We start from the raw sequence: 18,089 nt of genomic DNA on the forward strand, positions 1-18,089 counted from the left end.
TGTAGGTCCCAGTCTATGCTTTCAAGGTGAGAATTAATTATTAGACAACTTGTTAGTAATGTTTGACTGGTTTCCAGCAACTATTTTAATTTTTAATGGTAACAGGGCTTTTGTTTCATCAACACAAGTATTTTCCAGAGAGGAAGGAAGCTCTAATAGTAGAGTGTTAGGTGTTTGGGCTTGTCAGGGAAAATACTTCATAGTTAGGGAGAATGTCTGTACCTCTGAGTTCACAACCACATATACAAAAGACAGCAGATGTAGAATCCTGTTTAATAACCATTATACATACACAGAGTGTATGCTTCTTCCTCCATCTCATGCCAAGATCTTTCTTGTGATAAAGATACCTTTTAGACATCACCATTTTATTGTGTTTCCTAAGGATTTTAAATAAATTTTGACCAGAAGAGGATTTTTCATTAGCCAAGTGGGAAAGAAAAATCTAGAGAATATAGTTAATATGCTATTTAGACAAATATAACCCATTCTTAATTAAGGGTCTATCCAGTGAATTTATTCATGGTTAATAAGATGTTAATTTTTATCCAACTCCATGAATACAGGCACTAGTACTTTGTAGTTAGATATTCTGTATGAAGCATATGGAGAAAGTATTGGAAAAGGTGTATTTTTATTTGAAGTTTTTATCATTTTGTCTTAATGCCTCAGCGAGTTACTCATTAGGAAGACAATAGGTTGGGAGTTCTAGAGTTTTATGACTTATTTTTTACTCATAATAGCAAAAATAATATTTGTTAGTGTTAATTCTTTTTCATCTCTGTCCTGGGAGAATATAAGGTTAATTTATAGGTTATTTTAAAGGTTGGTAGTATCTTTAAAAATGAGAATTAATATAACTCGTGCTCATTGCAAACATTATGAAAATAGAGAAAATATAAAGAAGAAAATAAAAATCTCTCTTAATTTTAGCACCAAGAGGGGAAGCATTGTAATGTTAAGATCTTTATGCAATCATTTTTTCATTGGGGCTATAGTGTCACTGGTACTGATTGTCAGATCTGGACAGTGTCATCTGCCAGAGCTGGTCAGTAAGGAACCCCACCTTCGATCCTCTGCCAATTCCCCAACAACTTAATAGTGTTTTCTTACACTTTAGGGTTGAACCGAGGGCTGCTATACGTAGAGAACATTAGTGAGCCGGTGAAACTATATTCTAGATATTTTCAACATTGAAATAAGTTACAAATTCAAAGGAGTTTAAAGTATGCAAATTACAAGACACTCCAGGTTGTAGCAAGGCTAGCCCTCTCAGGGGCAGTGTAAAGATGATTCCTCAGGTGGCTTTTTTTTTTTTTTTTCTGCATCTTTGGATAATTTGGAATGACTTTAGTTTGGCTCTCTATGAGTTTAATTAGTCCCATTTAAAAAATTGATTTTAGATTAAGCACTTCGTTAATTTGGTATACCTGCCCATTAATATTTAGGTGACTTTGATTAATGTGAAGAAAAATGGGCAATGAGAAATAAAAAATTAATTACACTTAAATTTCATGGAACTTTGAGTTCTTCAAATAGAAATTAATATTAATTTACGTGGATGAATTTCCCATTTACAGTGTATAAAGTTGAGGGAAGTTAGAAACTATTTCACTGAGAATTTCTACCTGAATATATATAAACGAGTTTGGCAAGTACGGATCAACAATATTTTTGTTAATGGGAGTATCACTGAATAAGCAATGGATAGAATTTCTTATAGGAAATTACACTCCATTCAAAAATATTCAAGCATGGATATCTTAGACATAGCAAGCTGTCATTATATCTCTCTGGTAACAGACCAGTAATCCAATACAGCTTCTTTTATAATAGAAACTTTGGCAAGACCCAGAGAAACTTTCTGTGTCTCATTAAGTGTTTGTGCTTGAGTGGTATAAACAAAAAACATACTCTGTAAGAGCAGATATATTTTGAAACATGTTATTTTTAAAACACAGAAATTTTTCTTTAAAAATTACAGTCTTGGCAAGCAAAATTATTTTTTGGCCTTGAAAGTATGAAAAATTAATTTTTCTTTAAACATTACTAATTTATTTCAGTGTATTATTTAAAGACGATATTATATATTAACATTATCAATATTACTATTTTGCTTTATTATTTTTTGGAACAGAAGAAACTTTTCATGTGATATAAATATTTTCAATGAGATTTTAAATAATTGGAAAATCACTATATTTAGTTTTATTTATATAGTATTGAAGAATCATATCAAAATTATATTGTCATTGGTTTTATTTGCTGGGTCAGTGATTCATTTAACAAATAGTTATAGAGTGCCCTGCTGGCACTGCACTTAGGTATTGTGGTTGATACAAAGAGAGATTTAATGCTGTTCTTGCCTTCAGAGAGTTTGCAATCTCATGATGTGACAGGTGCTTATATAGTCATAATCCTAAGTAAAAAAATGAAGAGAAAGGTGTTTTCATTATTTTTTGCTTTGTAATGAACCACTGCAAAACTTAGTGGCTTAAAACAACTGTGTATTATTTCTCATGATGATGTGAGTCAGAAATATGAACAGGATTCATTTACATGGTTCTGCTTCATGAGGTGTTCCCTCAGCTTTTTCTCTTAGCTGCGTGAAATGTGTAGTTGGGCTGAACTGAAAGGTCCAAACAGATATCACTGCTGATGTCAGCCCGATGGCAAAATAAGGAGCTCAGAAAATGTACTCATTCATAAAAGCAGTGAGAACACAGGCAAAAATGGTCAAAACCAGTATTTTCAGGACTCTGGAAATTAACTAAGGGCTTGCAACAATAGCAAGCTTTCTGGCATTTAACTTATCCTATTTACACCCCTCTCTCCTCAACGTAATGGCAGGTTTGAAAACTAACAGCTTTATAATTGCAAATGCAAACTAGCAGCCTAACCACCATTAGAGGAGGAAGGATGGGTTTGGAAGTCAGTAAGAACCCCATTTCCAGAGAAAAATTTTTATTATTTTACATGACTGGTAGTTACTTGTTAAGTCATAAAGCAAGTCTCAATAAACTTAAAAGGTCTGAAACCATCCTGCTGTTACAGGACTTTAAAGGGAGTCCCATTCCTAACACTGGGTTTTCCATTCCCACCTTGAGTTCTGATTTTGGCTGTGTACTACTCTCTTCCAATTTATATCACTTCCTTAGATTTTCTGTGGATGCTTTCCCTCTCCCAACCAATTTTAAGAAGCAATTAGGATAAGAACCTTCCTTTTCCATCCTTGTAAACCCCACAGTGCTGTACATATGGTGGGCCTTGAGCAAACGTTTCTGTAGGTCCAAGGTTGCCCACTAGCAGTCACTGTTTGGTTTGCACAATGTTGGTCTGGACAGTGTTTGTGAAAAATATGAAATAATTGCCAAGTTAAAACTCTAAACCTTTTAGATAAAAATGCGGATATTCGGCATGTCTTGAAAAGTGGCATGAACTGGCAAACCTCAGCCCAATTTCCCACATGGTCACAGTTGGCTGGAGCTAAATAGCAGTTGGTCCCCGTAGATGGACTGCGCTTTCAGTTCTTTTCAGTCCACACAGGTGTCCTCTATGTAAGGACAAGTGTCAGTGGCTGTTATTACTTTGCTTGCTGTATTTGTTTTTCCTATAGAAGACTTAAGAGGAAAGTGAAGATTTCTTATATGCACATTTCTATCCAAGATGGAAAACTAAAGTTGGATGGAGAGGGCTATGTGTTTTGTTTTGTTTTTATATTGCTTATACCTGAATTCAATTCATTAATTGACCCCTTTAGTATTTATTGAGTACCTACCTTGGGTAGCCTCTGTTCTATATGCCTGGCACAAAAGATGAGTAGGAGAGAGAAAGAAACCCACCGAGCTTCCATTGCAGCATCCTGGCTGGGCCCTCTCGCTATGCAGTTGGTTTATATCCATGAAGAAAGGATGTCTTCAGTGATAAAACCTTCGCAAAGGTAGAAGGGAATGAGGTTTGAGAAGAGGGAGTGGGTTTGCTGATTGGGAATGCTTTTAGAAAGCAGGAGGGTTAAGGGCAGTGTGGATTGTGACACTGTAGATATTCAGAGTATTCATTCAAGATGTTTGATGGTTAGAAGGGAAGGCAGTTTAGATGGTTTAGAAAGGTTGGAGGAAGTTTTTTCTGTTTTATTGCAGGGGGGGGGAAGATATGTGTATTTTTGTAAACCAAGGAAAAGCAGCACCAGAGAGGGAAAAGTTGAAGATTTAAAAGGAATTTTAACCCCTTTAAATGCAAAAATAACAGTATAATAGATGAAGCAACAGAGAAAGTTTGTAATACAGCCTTAGAAGAAAGAAAGCAGTTGGAAGACTGATAACTGACTCAAAAGATGGGAAGTGAAAATGATGTGGTGCAGGTCAGGGAATACTGGTGAGATGTGGGCCAGTTTACCTCCCCAGACACCTGGGAGACATCACTGGGGGGAACAGCCTCTGCAGAAGCTGGTGTGTGTGTGTGTGTGTGTGTGTGTGTGTGAAAAATGAGGCCCCAGGTTATCTTCTCTTTCTTCATCCAATTAGACAAGAGGTGGGAGGTTTATTCTTGAGAGAAATTGAGCCAGAGAGGCTCTGGGATGGTGGTAAGCAGGATAGCTAGTGCAGGAAAGAGGCAAGGCACCAAAGACAGAGGAATAAAGTAAAATTATATACTGAGTTGTGGGACCCCACACACCCACCCTGCTTCCAGGATGTCTTCAGCCAGGTGAATACTCTTTACCTGTGGGGAAGAGGTAAATAGAAGGATTCTATTCTATTTTAAAGCAGGAAATGCCAGGACTCTGTGGAGAAACTGAGTGTCCCTAGAGACATAATCATCCTACATTAACATTTGAGGGTACTCAGTGCAATCCACCAGTTGATCATGCTTTGGAGTGAAGCCGGTTCATTGATACACTGTGCCAGCATGCATAAACTTTGCAGTTTCAGTGTTTCATTCCTAAATATATATGGACTACAGTGAATGAGCAGAGACTTGAGTGTAGCTTCCAACATGGAAGAGGAAAAATTAACCAGGGTGGAATGGACACATTCATGGATGCAGAGAAAAACATTTAAAAGCCCACCAAATTGATAACATCAGAGATTTTGAATACTGCATTTGGGATAGTTTGAAAAGGACAACAAAAGAGAATTTGGGGCAGAAATATAACAAAAAATTGATGCTGAATTAGGAAATATCTAAGAAAGTAGAATAAAGAGATGGAGAAATATAAGAGAAAGGGTAAGAAAACTAAGTCGTTAATATAGAAGTTAAATAATTGTCTAAAAGAGGAGGTTCTGAAAGAAGGGATAAAAGAAAGTGATATGGAGAAAATAGTAATTAAGAAAACTTACAAAAATGGTCTTCTTAGTAATGCACAGTCCATGTTGAAAGATGTGCTCAGTGAATGGAAGAAAAAGTCCCGGAAATAGTATGTCAAAGTTTAGAATACTTGAGATAAAGATACGGTTCTAAAAGCATCAAGGTGGACAGTGGGGTAAAGGAGGCAAGAAATTAAAAGCAAGGTGGAGACACAAGTTATTATTGCAGGTAGTTGTGGTTGGGGACCTGCTGTGTGGGTTGAGATTTCCTTTTTAAAAGAGTTTTGATGCAACTTACTTGTTCAAAATTTCCACTTGGAAGTTTATGTTTTGGTGTCACCTCTCTCCTCTACTTTGCCCACCTTTCGCGTTTATAGGTGCTCCCAAAGATAAACGGCAGACACCGAAGCCTGGTGGTCTTGTTTGTTTTTTAATGGACAACATCACTTAAACCAGTACAGTAGTGGTCATTATACTGGTGACTTTTCAGAGAAAATACAGTTTTAGAAGCTTGCTTTTATTTTGATCCCATGGAAAACAAATGATTTGCTAATCAATTTCTTATTTGAGAGGGGATATAATAATGTAGATGCAATAAAGTTGTTTGCCGCTCTTCCTAATATATCCTCAAAGAAGATAAAGCTAGAGCATACATAGTCATATAATATATACCTCAATATATATAGTCATAAATGTGTGTGCATTTTAAACCCAGTAAGTAAATGCGAACTTTAGGCCAGCACAGCTTTTTCATATTTTTTCCTGAATTTCCCTACTACATGTGACTTTGTCTTTAACATAAAAAATAAAACCAAAAGTCAGGACTTCTCCATGACAGTGTGATTGTCAGTTTCAGTAGTTACTTGTTAGTTTTAGTAGACCTTAGAGTAGTATTTGAAGTCACATCTCAATGCATGATGTTTTATTTATATAAACAGCTTCTGGCTATGTTAGTCCTTAAGAGAATTCTTACCTACTATTCCTCATGATTTTTTAAAAGTAAAGCAAAAATCCTGCCTTGCAGAGTTCTTACATACAATGCAAACAAATTTTAAAACTCAGCTTGGAAGAATGTAATTTCTCCTTGTTTTCCAATGAAAGTCTAGATATAAGACATGATCATTGCAATTTCCCCCCCCTGAGTTTCTTTATGGATCCAGGGAGACTAGTGAAACAAGATTAAGGCAAAAGGATAGTTGAACTGTCTTTTGGCTTTTTTCTGATACCTAGAAAGAATTTGCTTATTTTATTTTCTTTAGGAATGAAAATACGCTAAAGCCTCTTTGTTTTTTTTGTGTTTTTTGTTTTTTTTAATCAGTCTTAAATTGATACTAGAAATTCAGTAGTAGGAACTCATTTTCAAGAGTTTAATCTGATTAAGCTTATTCTTTGAAAAATATACATTTAATTGTTAGCAGTGTTCTTTGAAATGCTTTGTACTTCTCTATATTGACAAAACCGAGAGGTGCTATTTATTCCTTCATAAATCTCGACTGTTTGCCAAACTGCAGAGAGTTCAGAGGTTCTCCTCTGCTGAAACAGCGTGCTGAGTGAGGCCATACCCCAACTGACACAGAGCTGCAGCCTACTCGCTTGCTTGTTTACACCCCGAGCTTTCACTACATCACACCAGAAGCTATAAAAAAGGGAAATAACAAAAATTACAATTACACAGACATGCTGTTCTCGTACATCTTCTTAGTAGATTGCTATAAAAATAAGTAATGAATCATAAATTTATGGAGGCAAATATGCCTGAGATACTGTGTTACATAGGACTTCGTACCTAGAGTTTCTGTCCTGCCTTCTTCAGTCTTCCCACGGTCCTTCTGTTTCCCTCCGACAGTAAGCTGTTTCCCAAAGGCCTTCCCGAGGAGTTTGCCGTAGCTGCCATGTTTCGTGTCCGAAGAAGCACCAAGAAGGAACGGTGGTTTCTATGGCAGGTTTTAAACCAGCAGAATATGCCACAGGTAAGTGAGTGTATCACAGGCGAATCTTGGAACTGTGTGTCCAAATTCGGGGGCATCCAAATAGTCTGCCTTTTCGAGGAATCATCAGCAGGGAAATTCAAGTATTCTTACAGTTAGGAGGATCTTGCTGAAATCTGTAATATAGGAGCCTGGTAGGTGAGACAATATTAGTTTTCCCTTTTACTTCTAGATTCATATTTTGTGTAAAGACACTCAGACTTTCCTTCCTTCACAACTTCTTCATTGACACTAAGTCCACTTCACTGAAAACTTATCTGTGATTATTTCTGATATTATGTATTATTTTAAAAAGCTGTTCATTGTTTCATCTGAAAATCCTTAGTGAACTAAGAGGGTGGATATTAATATGATCCTCTCAATTAAAATTTATTGAACACATGCTATATGCTAGTTAGTGACAAAGATAAGATATTTAAAAAGCATAATTCCTATTCTCAGGAGCATTAGGTCTAATGGAATGTCACCTAGGAAAACAACACACTAGAGCATAATCACAATGTGACAAGTGCAGTGAGTGTAGTGATAGGGATAAGCTTGGCGTTGGGTGGGAACTGTGGGAACAGAGAGAGGACAGCTGCCCAAAAGGGGGATGGGGAGAGCAAGAACCTAGGAATACTTGTCAAAGGGATGGCACTGGGCAGAAAGGAGGGGGTGCGGGTGCTCGGGTGAGGGGAGATGAACCTTACTATTACTTATTGGCACCATGCATTTGTGATTGCTTCTGTATACATTCATTAGAACAAGCTTTTAATATGTAAACATAGTCACAATTTTTTGTTGAAAAGATGAACCAAACAGAAAGAGTCTGTCCTCTATGGAAATGTATTTTCTCTGCACCAAGCAAATCATCTAAGTTTAAAGAAGTTGATCTCAGTTTCCAAGTTAAGAGAAGTGATCATATTATTCTTATAAAATTGGTGGCATTTAATTCTTGAATTACTCATACAGAAACATACACACACACACACACACACACACACTCTTAGATGTTCTGTCTAGAAAGGAGCATATTACATTCACCAGAATATCACATATTTAAACCATTTTGTAGTGACTATGTTTGCTGTTCTTTTATGTTAACCAATCTGCAGGACGCAGGTGTCACCTAAAACATTTTATGAAGTGTCTCATTTTTACTAAATGGGTGTTGAGTTTTTTATGTGTGCGCTTTAATGTCAAACACTGGTTTTAAAATATTTAAAGATAATTTTCACTTTTGCAGGTCTCCATAGTAGTTGACGGTGGAAAGAAGGTGGTGGAACTCATGTTCCGTGCTGCCGAGGGAGAAGTGCTGAACTACGTTTTTAAAAACCGGGAACTCCGTTCTTTGTTTGACCGTCAGTGGCATAAACTTGGCGTGGGCGTGCAGCCCCGGGGCGTGGCGCTGTATGTGGACTGTCGTTTAGTCGCAAGCAGGCACACTGACGACAGGGAAGCCGTGGACAGTCAGGGAAGGACCGTCATCACCGCACGAGCTGCAGACGGCAAGCCTGTGGACGTGAGTTGTCATGCTCACTGGGAAAGGGGACGAGTCAGATTTCTAAATTAAAACCAAATATCTTATTTAAAACATCTTCCTTTAATCACTGTGAAATGCATGGCCTTCTCAACACTGTTGAAATTAGTTTTCCATCAGACCCATTTTTCCCCAGTCTGTGAATTTAAAAGAATTAGGTCATGCCTTAAAAAATAAGGCTACTAAAATTAAATTTTAGTAAAAGTGAAAATACAGTACAAAAAGTAAGCTTGGTGTCTAGGCTTATATGTTTTGAATAGAAAGGACTGGAAAAAGATGAACTTTAAATGGTTCCAGATTATCTGGTGTTTTTGTTCAAGCACAATAGGCTATTTATTCATCCTCAGAATAGCAGCTGCTTTGTCTTGCAGACTATTTTTCATGAGCTTATAATGATTTTTCAGGGTTCCAGGGGATTAAAACATAGCCATTAATTGTATCAGTAGGTCATTTGGATGAGAACAGTTAGATAGTAAAACACTTTCAGATGAAAAGATCCTCTAAAAATCACATTTGATGTTCAGATGATAAAGACTTATAATTGATTTCCCTAGAGAAGAAGGTCTATAATCTTTAAAAAGTGAGAGATAGCTTACTTTGATGACTTTATATTTTCTTGTGGGTAGGATCATGGGAAATCATGGAATCATATAAAAATAATCTGAAGGCAGGTCACCAATAGACATTGGTATTACTGTTAACTCAAAACACTTAACAGTTCAATTTTATTTCAGAAGTATAATTCTTTGCAGGTGTATGTTCGGTCAGCTAATTTTATACACACATTTTTTTTTCTATAAAATATTATCTTTAAACTGTCTTCTCTTAGAGACAGTGAACAAATCAGTGAGAATGCCATCACTAGGGCTCAGTGATGATCAGCAAGATAGACCAGAGCAGAAGCCAGTCCTGGAGACAAGACATCGTGGCATCATGGATAGTGAGCTCTGTTGGGGCTCAGATAGATGTGGTTGTAAATCCTACCTCATCTACTTAACTGTTGTGATCTGCTAATTAACCTTGTTAGCTGTTAATTTATCTGAGTCTCAGTATCCTCAATTAGAAGATTGTTGATAGAATTACTTGTTATTGTGGAGAGTATGTGCTGTAGTGACTAGTACATGGGCAGTTCTCTGTAAATTCACTTATTTATTCAAGGCCAGATGTGTCATTCAACCCTAGCACAAGAAAGCAAGGAAAGAAAAAATATCCTCCATTCCTGTTCTCAAAGTTCTTGAAGGCTAGTGAAAAGATTAAAAGTCTATGTCAGTAAATGGCTGCCAATAATAACAGTATTAACTGAAGTAACAACAGCACTAGACAGAACTTTTGGAAAGGTCTCTCCAAAGGCAAGGGAGGAAGTGGGACCAGCAGCTGGAACGACAGAGCTGTGACCCCCAGCAGTAGGTGGAGTGAGATATAGGTAGACTGGAAGTCAGCTTCAGGGAATTCTAGCAGCATTAGTGGGGAATAGCACTAGTACTTACTGCATATACCAGAGGTTGGGACTGGAATCTGGTCCTTATAGGACTAGTGAGAGCAAAGTGGACTCTGGTTCCAGAAAAACTAGAAGAACCAAAGAGCACACTGAGATAAATTCATAATCTTCAGGGAGAAACGGCAATGAGAGAGGAACAAGTTATTGCGAGAGCGGGGTCCAGGCTCAGAGCTCATCCTCTGAAGGTTGAGTGTCTGTCCTGTGTCATTAACTTCCCACCTAAGGAAAGAATTAATCCAGAGACTGAGGCTGCAAAATATCCAGTGTGTCCTTATAAAAACACATAATATGAAAATTATAGTGTTATAGTAGTTTTGTAGTTTAATATGGAATCAGTTGATTTGAGTATAAAATTAAAGGCATATCACAATGATGGAGATTTTTTTAGGAGATAGTCTAAGTTAAATAAACAAAACAAAAAAACAAAACTAAATAAGAAACTGCTAAAACATTAACTGCTAATTTTTTATTATCTCCTTACAAGTTCTGTGATTCATAACATCTGTTGTAATATGAAAATATTTTATTTACTCAGAATGTATATTATTGAAAAAATTCTAATGATTGGGTTTTATTTTACATACACTACCTATATGCTTTTATGAGAAAGAGATAGGTGAGAAAACTGATAGAAAGGATTTTTTTTTAGCTAACAACTCCTGTGTTATAAGGGTCAGTAAAAGACTTAGCCGTAAACATTCTCATTCTAAAGCACCGTGTCAGCGAAGGACTCTAAGGTAACTAATGAAGAGCGAAAGCGTGATTAAACTAGGCTGATTGTGGCTTCGGTGTCAGGGTACTTGATTAGGTTCTAATAAAAAGTTGATCATCTATTTTGAGTTAAGCAAAATAATTAGCATGAAGGGCTTAGCCCAGTGGATGGTACATAATAGAATTTCAATATTTATTGACTATTTTGGTAATGATGAGTTTTAGTTAAGAAAATTAATTGTTGTCCCCTGTCTTCATTTGACATGATGGGTATATTACTACCTGGTATTTCATGAGACTATGTAAGACAGTGTATTTAAACTTTATAAATAAAACTTAATTTCAATAACCTTGCAAAAAGTTATAGAAAAGAAGTTAAATTTCATTTCATCTCAGAATTCTGCATTGGCCGCAGATCTTAGGCAGCTCATGAATTCATGAAATGTCTGGAATTCTTAATGCTTCCTATGAGCTGAATTGATTTTGTTCATCTCAGGGTAGACAATTAGTTCTAACTTTTTTTGTGCGTGTGTGGTGGGGTAGGGATTTAGAACTGCAGATATCTGCTATTACCATAGGATTAGTTATAATATTACAGTTAGGCCTTTCTGTAGAAAGTACTTATTGACCTCAAAGTAATGCATAATCTAACTGTTATTTTGGGAGACAGATAAAGAAGTGAAGAGAGGCAGAGAGAGACAGAGAGAAAGGCAGGGAGGGGGAGCAGAGGGGCGAGGTTGGGCCTGACCTATTTTCTACGTCTATTCATCATATGATTAATTATTAATTAAATTATTAAACTTTCAACCACAAAGTAATTTAAAATAGCCTATGTAAGCATCTCTCATATTGAAATTTTATTAATAGTCGTTACTATTTACTTGCTCTTATGTGGTTGTTTGATCTTGTATTTAAAGGCATGATTGTGTTTTCCTTGAACTACTTTAATTTCATATCCAAATGACAAAAACCATGAATCTGCTGAGCAAATAGAAGGAATCAATTATTTTTGTAAAGATTTTGAGTCCTGCTCAAGACTCTGTCAATTTAATATAAAATCCATAGGTATTAGACAGAATCCATAAAAAAAAATAAAAAACAGATAAAAACTAAATACCTTTATTTTTTTCTTATTAGGAAGTGACTATCTTTTTCCATTTCTCAAATAGGTCTAGAACTACAGATAAAGCTTTTTCCGTCATGTGCTCAGACCTTTGACTTTACTTAGAATATTTTTATATAGTCCTCATTTTGCGGGTACACGCTTTATTGTAGTGAGTAACAATACATCTTTTTAATTAAATACTTTTTTATTGTTTGAAACAACTAGCCAAGGTTTGCAATTGCTTTCATTCCTTGATTTCCATTATAAATAGGCTCATCTATTTCTCAAATGATCCATAAAATCATGATCCTAAATTAATAAAAATATTAAAAATATCTACTGGTAATTTATTTGTAATAGCTTCTTTTTTCTTACCAGTTCAATTACCATAGCTCTTAAGTGTCTAAATGTGATTTTCTTAAAAACTAATGATATTTCTTTTACCAATTTTTTAATAGATTGAACTTCACCAACTTAAAATCTACTGTAACTCGAACCTCGTAGCTAAAGAAACTTGTTGCGAAATATCAAATACTAAGGTAAGTTAATTTTCTTGGCACGTAAAGAATGTAGAATGACAGTTGTCTGGTCTGTAGATTCCAAAAGTAGGGCAGCACTGAGTATCGTCTGTCGAAGCCAGGTGAGTAATTCGTTCCAAGGAAGAAGCCAGTCTTAGAGCTCTCCCATGGTTTCTGTTAAATATTTTAATCCCAGTGTTTTGTCCTGAACTTTGGAAATGGTATATCCTCACTTTGGATTCAGCATAAGTAAAAGAGAATTTACGCCTTTCTCCCTAAACTATAGCAGTGGCATCGTCATGCTCCAGTTACAGGGGTGTTAAATTTGTGATCAGACCTTATTTGCATTCATTTCCCTCTTCTCGCCCGCCTCCCACCCTGGATAGTTTACCTTTGTGGTACGTCTTTCGCCTGCATCTTCATTTTTCCTGTTACTGCCGTGCTCCGCCTTTGCCTCACTCCTAGATTGCTGCATTGTTCTCTCAAGGGCCCTCCTTGTCTCTAGCCCGTCAGCTTTCCAGCAGGACCAGAGTAACACTCTGAATCGCTGCTTCACATATTCATTTCCTTTCTTCCACCGAACATTTATTATTCAAAAATATTGATCTCCAAGACATTGTGTTAAGGAGCGAGGCTAACAAACATGGATAAGGCACACTTCCTGCCCTCTATTCATTTTCAAAGCTTTGCTCATTCACTGTTGGCAACAAAATACAAATCCAGTTCTTAACATCCCCAACCTAACTACAACTATTACTTTCTTGTACCAATCTTCCATTCCAAAGAAATTCGGAATTCAATAATTCCTCTCTCTCTCATTGTGATGGTCGTGTGTGCCATCTTATATTATTAGATCTAGTTGTAATTTTTTCAACTACATTTTAAACTCATTGAGGGGAATTAGACTTTTATATTCTTTTTAAAACAATTATTAGTGCTTTGTTGCCAGAACACTGATTCATGACTTGTTGATTTACCGACTACTGAAGGAGATAGATGGGACAAAAATGTGTTTGAAAGGGATGAACTGAAAGAAATCTTACAGAAAGAACATACGAAAAGTAAAAGTAAAAGGTGAAAATGTTTTTCTTTGTATCTCAGATTTCCCAGAAGTTCTACACTTACCCCCCAAAATTATAGGAACATTTTTATCAGTAGTTTATTAATGCAAAAAATATTTTTAACTTTCATCACTCAGTATGGGTGGTAGGGTAATAATGCGGCCAGCTAATTCAAAGCATCGCTAAGTCTTTCAAGCTTTTACATTTTGCTTATGTAACTTGGTTTATAAAGCATATCCAACCCAGTTTATGGCTCTTATTCCCAGTAAAATGAAAGCCAGCCAAATGTCTTTCTATAAATATCTAAAAAGATAATTTAGAATGCCAATCTACAGACTTGAAATACCTAGACTTCCTGGAGTCACACATTTAAATCTTGAAGATGTTAATTCTCCAAAAGTTTTTTGTTTTTTTAAAAATAATGTTTTTGTGATGTAAGAGCTCTTAAAATAATAATTGTCTGTGATTGAAAAGTAACATAATGATGTTTTGATAAATCCAAACAATACATTCTTGACCAATAATCACTACTCTGTGTTATCACATAATGGACACTTTGAACTCAAATTGTGTGAAAATTTTTAAGGAAGTATAGGTGATGGGTTTGATAGAGTAGTTTGATTATTCAAAGCAGCGACGTGACCTCACAAATTGTGAAAAATAATTTTAATCATGTTTTTAAAAGGCTATTTAAGAGTTAGTTTTAAAGAGTAGTAAATAAGGTAGGAATTAATCTCTAACTATAGAAAAAAATAAGACTGCTTATTTTTCTGCTGATAATTATTTGAAGGGACATCACCATTCTGTTATGGATTAACAGAAAATAGAACATGCTACATTTTACAAATGGGAATGCATAGTTTGGAAGATAAATAATTATATAAAAGCCATTTAAGTGTACCTGCTATAACTCTGACATCAACTGTTGTTTTGGGTTTGTTTGTTTTTTAATGTGGTGAATTTAGAAAATATTAATGTACTTGCTTAAAAATCTAATTTTGTCCTTGAATTTCAAATCAGACATGTTTTTATTATTAATATTTTATAGCATATTTCAAGGTGAAATTTATTCAAGATAATCTATAAGCATCCTTCTTTGCGTCTATTGATTTGATTTTCTGTTTCTGAAGCAGTCCGGTTTCCTAATTGCAGACTTAAAATGAAGAGAAAATATAAAAAGAAGGAGGAAATCAGGAACATTTGCTGAAAATAAACGAAAAATGTGATTAAAATTTTGAGGGCCAAGTAATTAAATATGTGTCAAATCAGAAACCGGGAGTTTTCCAAGGGGAGGAGTTCTTACTTGTACATTTTATGTTTCCTTTAGGCACTTTTTGGAGAGTGTGGACAGTTTTATAGTGAAGCCCAAGACATACTTTTAAAGTCATTTAAATCCCAAATTTAACATAGTAAATTAGTTATCCAGAGCAAAATTGTGAACTCTAACTGGGTCTTGGTTACCAGATTGGGAACCTATGGGACAGGAACTGGCTGGAAAATGATATGAGATCATATGCACTAAATGGACTGTTTTGGTAGTGATAATCATGTTTCATTCTAATGTGATTTCTATACTTGTGGACTTGGAAACTTATTAAGCTAACTAAATAGCTAATCATTAAATTTGGAAAGTGTCAATTGATAGAACAAATAGGGAGACAGGAAACTAGTCACAGTATTCCTGGGTGCTATTTTTCTTACATTTTTTTATTGTTCTCACAAACATTAGAGTTCTACCCAGTTTTCAAAATAATTTGTTTTTGTTTTAAAAGTAATGCATGCTTATTATAAAAAACTTGGAAAATATAGCCAAATTCAAAGACGAAAGTAATATCAACCATGACCTTACCACAGTAAAGAACCCTTGACATAGCAGCGCAATTTACAATAGCTAAGATCTGGAAACAGCCCAAGTGCCCATCAGTAGATGAGTGGATAAAAAAGCTGTGGCACATTTACACCATGGAATACTACGCAGCTGTAAAAAAGAAGGATCTCTTACCCTTTGGGACAGCATGGAGGGAACTGGAGAGTATTATGCTAAGTGAAATAAGCCAGGCAGAGAAAGACAAGTACCACATGATCTCACTCATACATGGAATTTAATAAAAAACTGATGAACAAAATAGATCCAGAGATGTTGAATCATGGAACAGACTGAGGAATCTCAGAGGGAAGGTGGGGGTCGGGGAGTGGGTGGGGAGCGATTAATCAAAGAACTTATATGTTTTTAAGCATAGCCCATTGACACAGACACTGGTATGGGGAAGGCCTGGGAGTGGGATGAATGTGGGGTGGAGGGGATCAGTGGGGGGAAAAGGGGACATCTGTAATACTTTCAACAATAAAGATAATTTTTTAAAAAAAAGAACCATTGACAATCTTTTAGTTCTGTATCCTGACAGTATTTTTCCATGCATATCTAATTTGTAGTATGCAAAGTCACGTGTGAACCCCTTCCCCTAAATTGCAAACTCAGAGTTATGAAAAACTGGTGAGGAAGGAGCCTGGTAAATATTGAGAGGAAAAGATGTGTTTACCCTCTTTAGACATTATCTGGATTGATTTTTGAAGAGACAAAAAGTTCACTGCTTTGTAACATTGTCCCACATGTACTGAACCCACTGGATAAGTATAAAATTCACCACTTGTCTGTTACAGTGGCGACTTTTTAATAACTTTAAGGACAATAGACTGGAATAAGATATAACTTAATATATAGCATCTTACAGTGTAAAAAAGGACTTATCTTCTACTTTTACACACCTTTGCAATCATCTTGTTGAAGTAAACTATGCCTTAAAAGTTCAAATTACATTATTTTAAAATTTGCTCCCCAAACACATATAGATGTTATTTGGATAAATTGTTTTATTTTAACAATGCAATTATTGTAAATGTTTGTTATTACTATACTTGTCATAAAGTCATCTGTAATAGCTTCAGAATGTCTCACCCAAACCAACATGTTGATGCGTTTTTAGTGCGCTGTCAGCGTAATTAAACATTCGGGGGGCTAGTGAGAGAGCGAAGGCATTACAAACTTTCACACACTAGTGCCAACTTTTGGTTAATTAGAAGGGAGTTCTAACAGGTAACCGCAGTCATTTTTTACAATGTCAGACTGTTTGGAATTTGCCCATTTCCTAAAGCCTCTTTTTGGATTTCAGTGCCCAGAGCAGGATGGCATTGGAAGTACTGCATCATTATCACTACCCTCTCATGCCAGCAAAGTGCCTGCGTATCTGCCAGCAAAGCAGGAACCTGAAGACCGGTGCCAGTGCATTCCAAACAAGGTATGCTCGTATTAGTCTATGCCCGCTGAGAAGCCGCTGCACACAGGGAGCCAGCCCCTCGGATGTGGCCCTGGTGCACAGTGTGCCTGTCCTTTACTGCTAGTTGAATCAAATGCCTAAGCCACTCGGTCATGGGGGTGGGTTAAGAGAAGGGCTTGGGGTTAGGATTTCCTGAGTTTTTTTATCTGGATAGTTCTGAGCCCATCAGACCTGCTTTTCAGGGAGCGAGTTAGAATGTATACGAAGGTGAAGGCAGGAACACCCTGTACAACAGACAGGTACTGAGTACTTAACATGTGCCAAGGATAGGCTTCAATTCTGGGAATTCGCAGTTGAAGGAAACACGGTCTTCCCTTTAACACATACACAAAGACACTACATAGTATACCTTTGTTGTGTGGAGACTGTATTTATCCAGTATCCCCAACTTACGGCTATCTCCCTCTGTCATTATTTGTATGGGAAATACTCAAAGAATTTGTTTTCCTTGGACCCCAGTATGCATTTTAAGCATAACCCACTGACACAGACACTGGTATGGGGGAGGCCTGGGAGTGGGATGAATGCGGGGTGGAGGGGATCAGTGGGGGGGAAAGGGACATCTGTAATACTTTCAACAATAAAGATAATTTTTTTTAAAAAAAGAACCATTGACAATCTTTTAGTTTTGTATCCTGACAGTATTTTTCCACGCATATCTAATTTGTAGTATGCCAAGTATGGCCCCCTGGTTGGGAAAGCTGGGCTCATGGACCTACATTAACTTCTTTCGTGGATGTTAATAGAAGTCATGAGGCCTGTGCTAAAAAGTAGGCTGAGTGTGGCATTCCTCTGTGTTCATTCCTGAGTAAGGGAAAGAGGAAAGGAGAACTTGCCCCAGCACATAGAGCAGGATGTCCCCTAGCACTGCGACCTAATGTATGCCCTTAGCACATCTTGCTACTACTTCACCCTTGGCTGGAGGAGCGGGGATAGGGGTTAGGTGAAAGTTTGGAGGAATCTTAGATTTCCTCTAGTGACTCATGCCGTGTAGAAAGCTCCACTGAAAAGCAAGTACGAGGTGCAGCACTTGTCCCAGTCCGTGGAAGGT

At 36.5% G+C, this 18,089-nt stretch overlaps 1 protein-coding gene across 1 annotated transcript in view; it reads left to right on the forward strand.

Moving 5' to 3' along the window:
- Positions 1–18,089, forward strand: part of COL19A1 (collagen type XIX alpha 1 chain) — a 284,762-nt gene that overhangs the window by 37,773 nt on the left and 228,900 nt on the right. The window contains exons 5-8 of the mRNA XM_081141246.1: positions 7,150–7,273; positions 8,517–8,792; positions 12,583–12,663; positions 16,874–16,999. Of these exons, the coding sequence (XP_080997372.1) occupies positions 7,150–7,273; positions 8,517–8,792; positions 12,583–12,663; positions 16,874–16,999 (607 nt within the window). The remainder of the gene's footprint in view (positions 1–7,149; positions 7,274–8,516; positions 8,793–12,582; positions 12,664–16,873; positions 17,000–18,089) is intronic.

The sequence above is a fragment of the Miniopterus schreibersii genome, assembly GCF_964146895.1.
Source record: "Miniopterus schreibersii genome assembly, chromosome: 6".
NCBI classification, from domain to species: domain Eukaryota; kingdom Metazoa; phylum Chordata; class Mammalia; order Chiroptera; family Miniopteridae; genus Miniopterus; species Miniopterus schreibersii.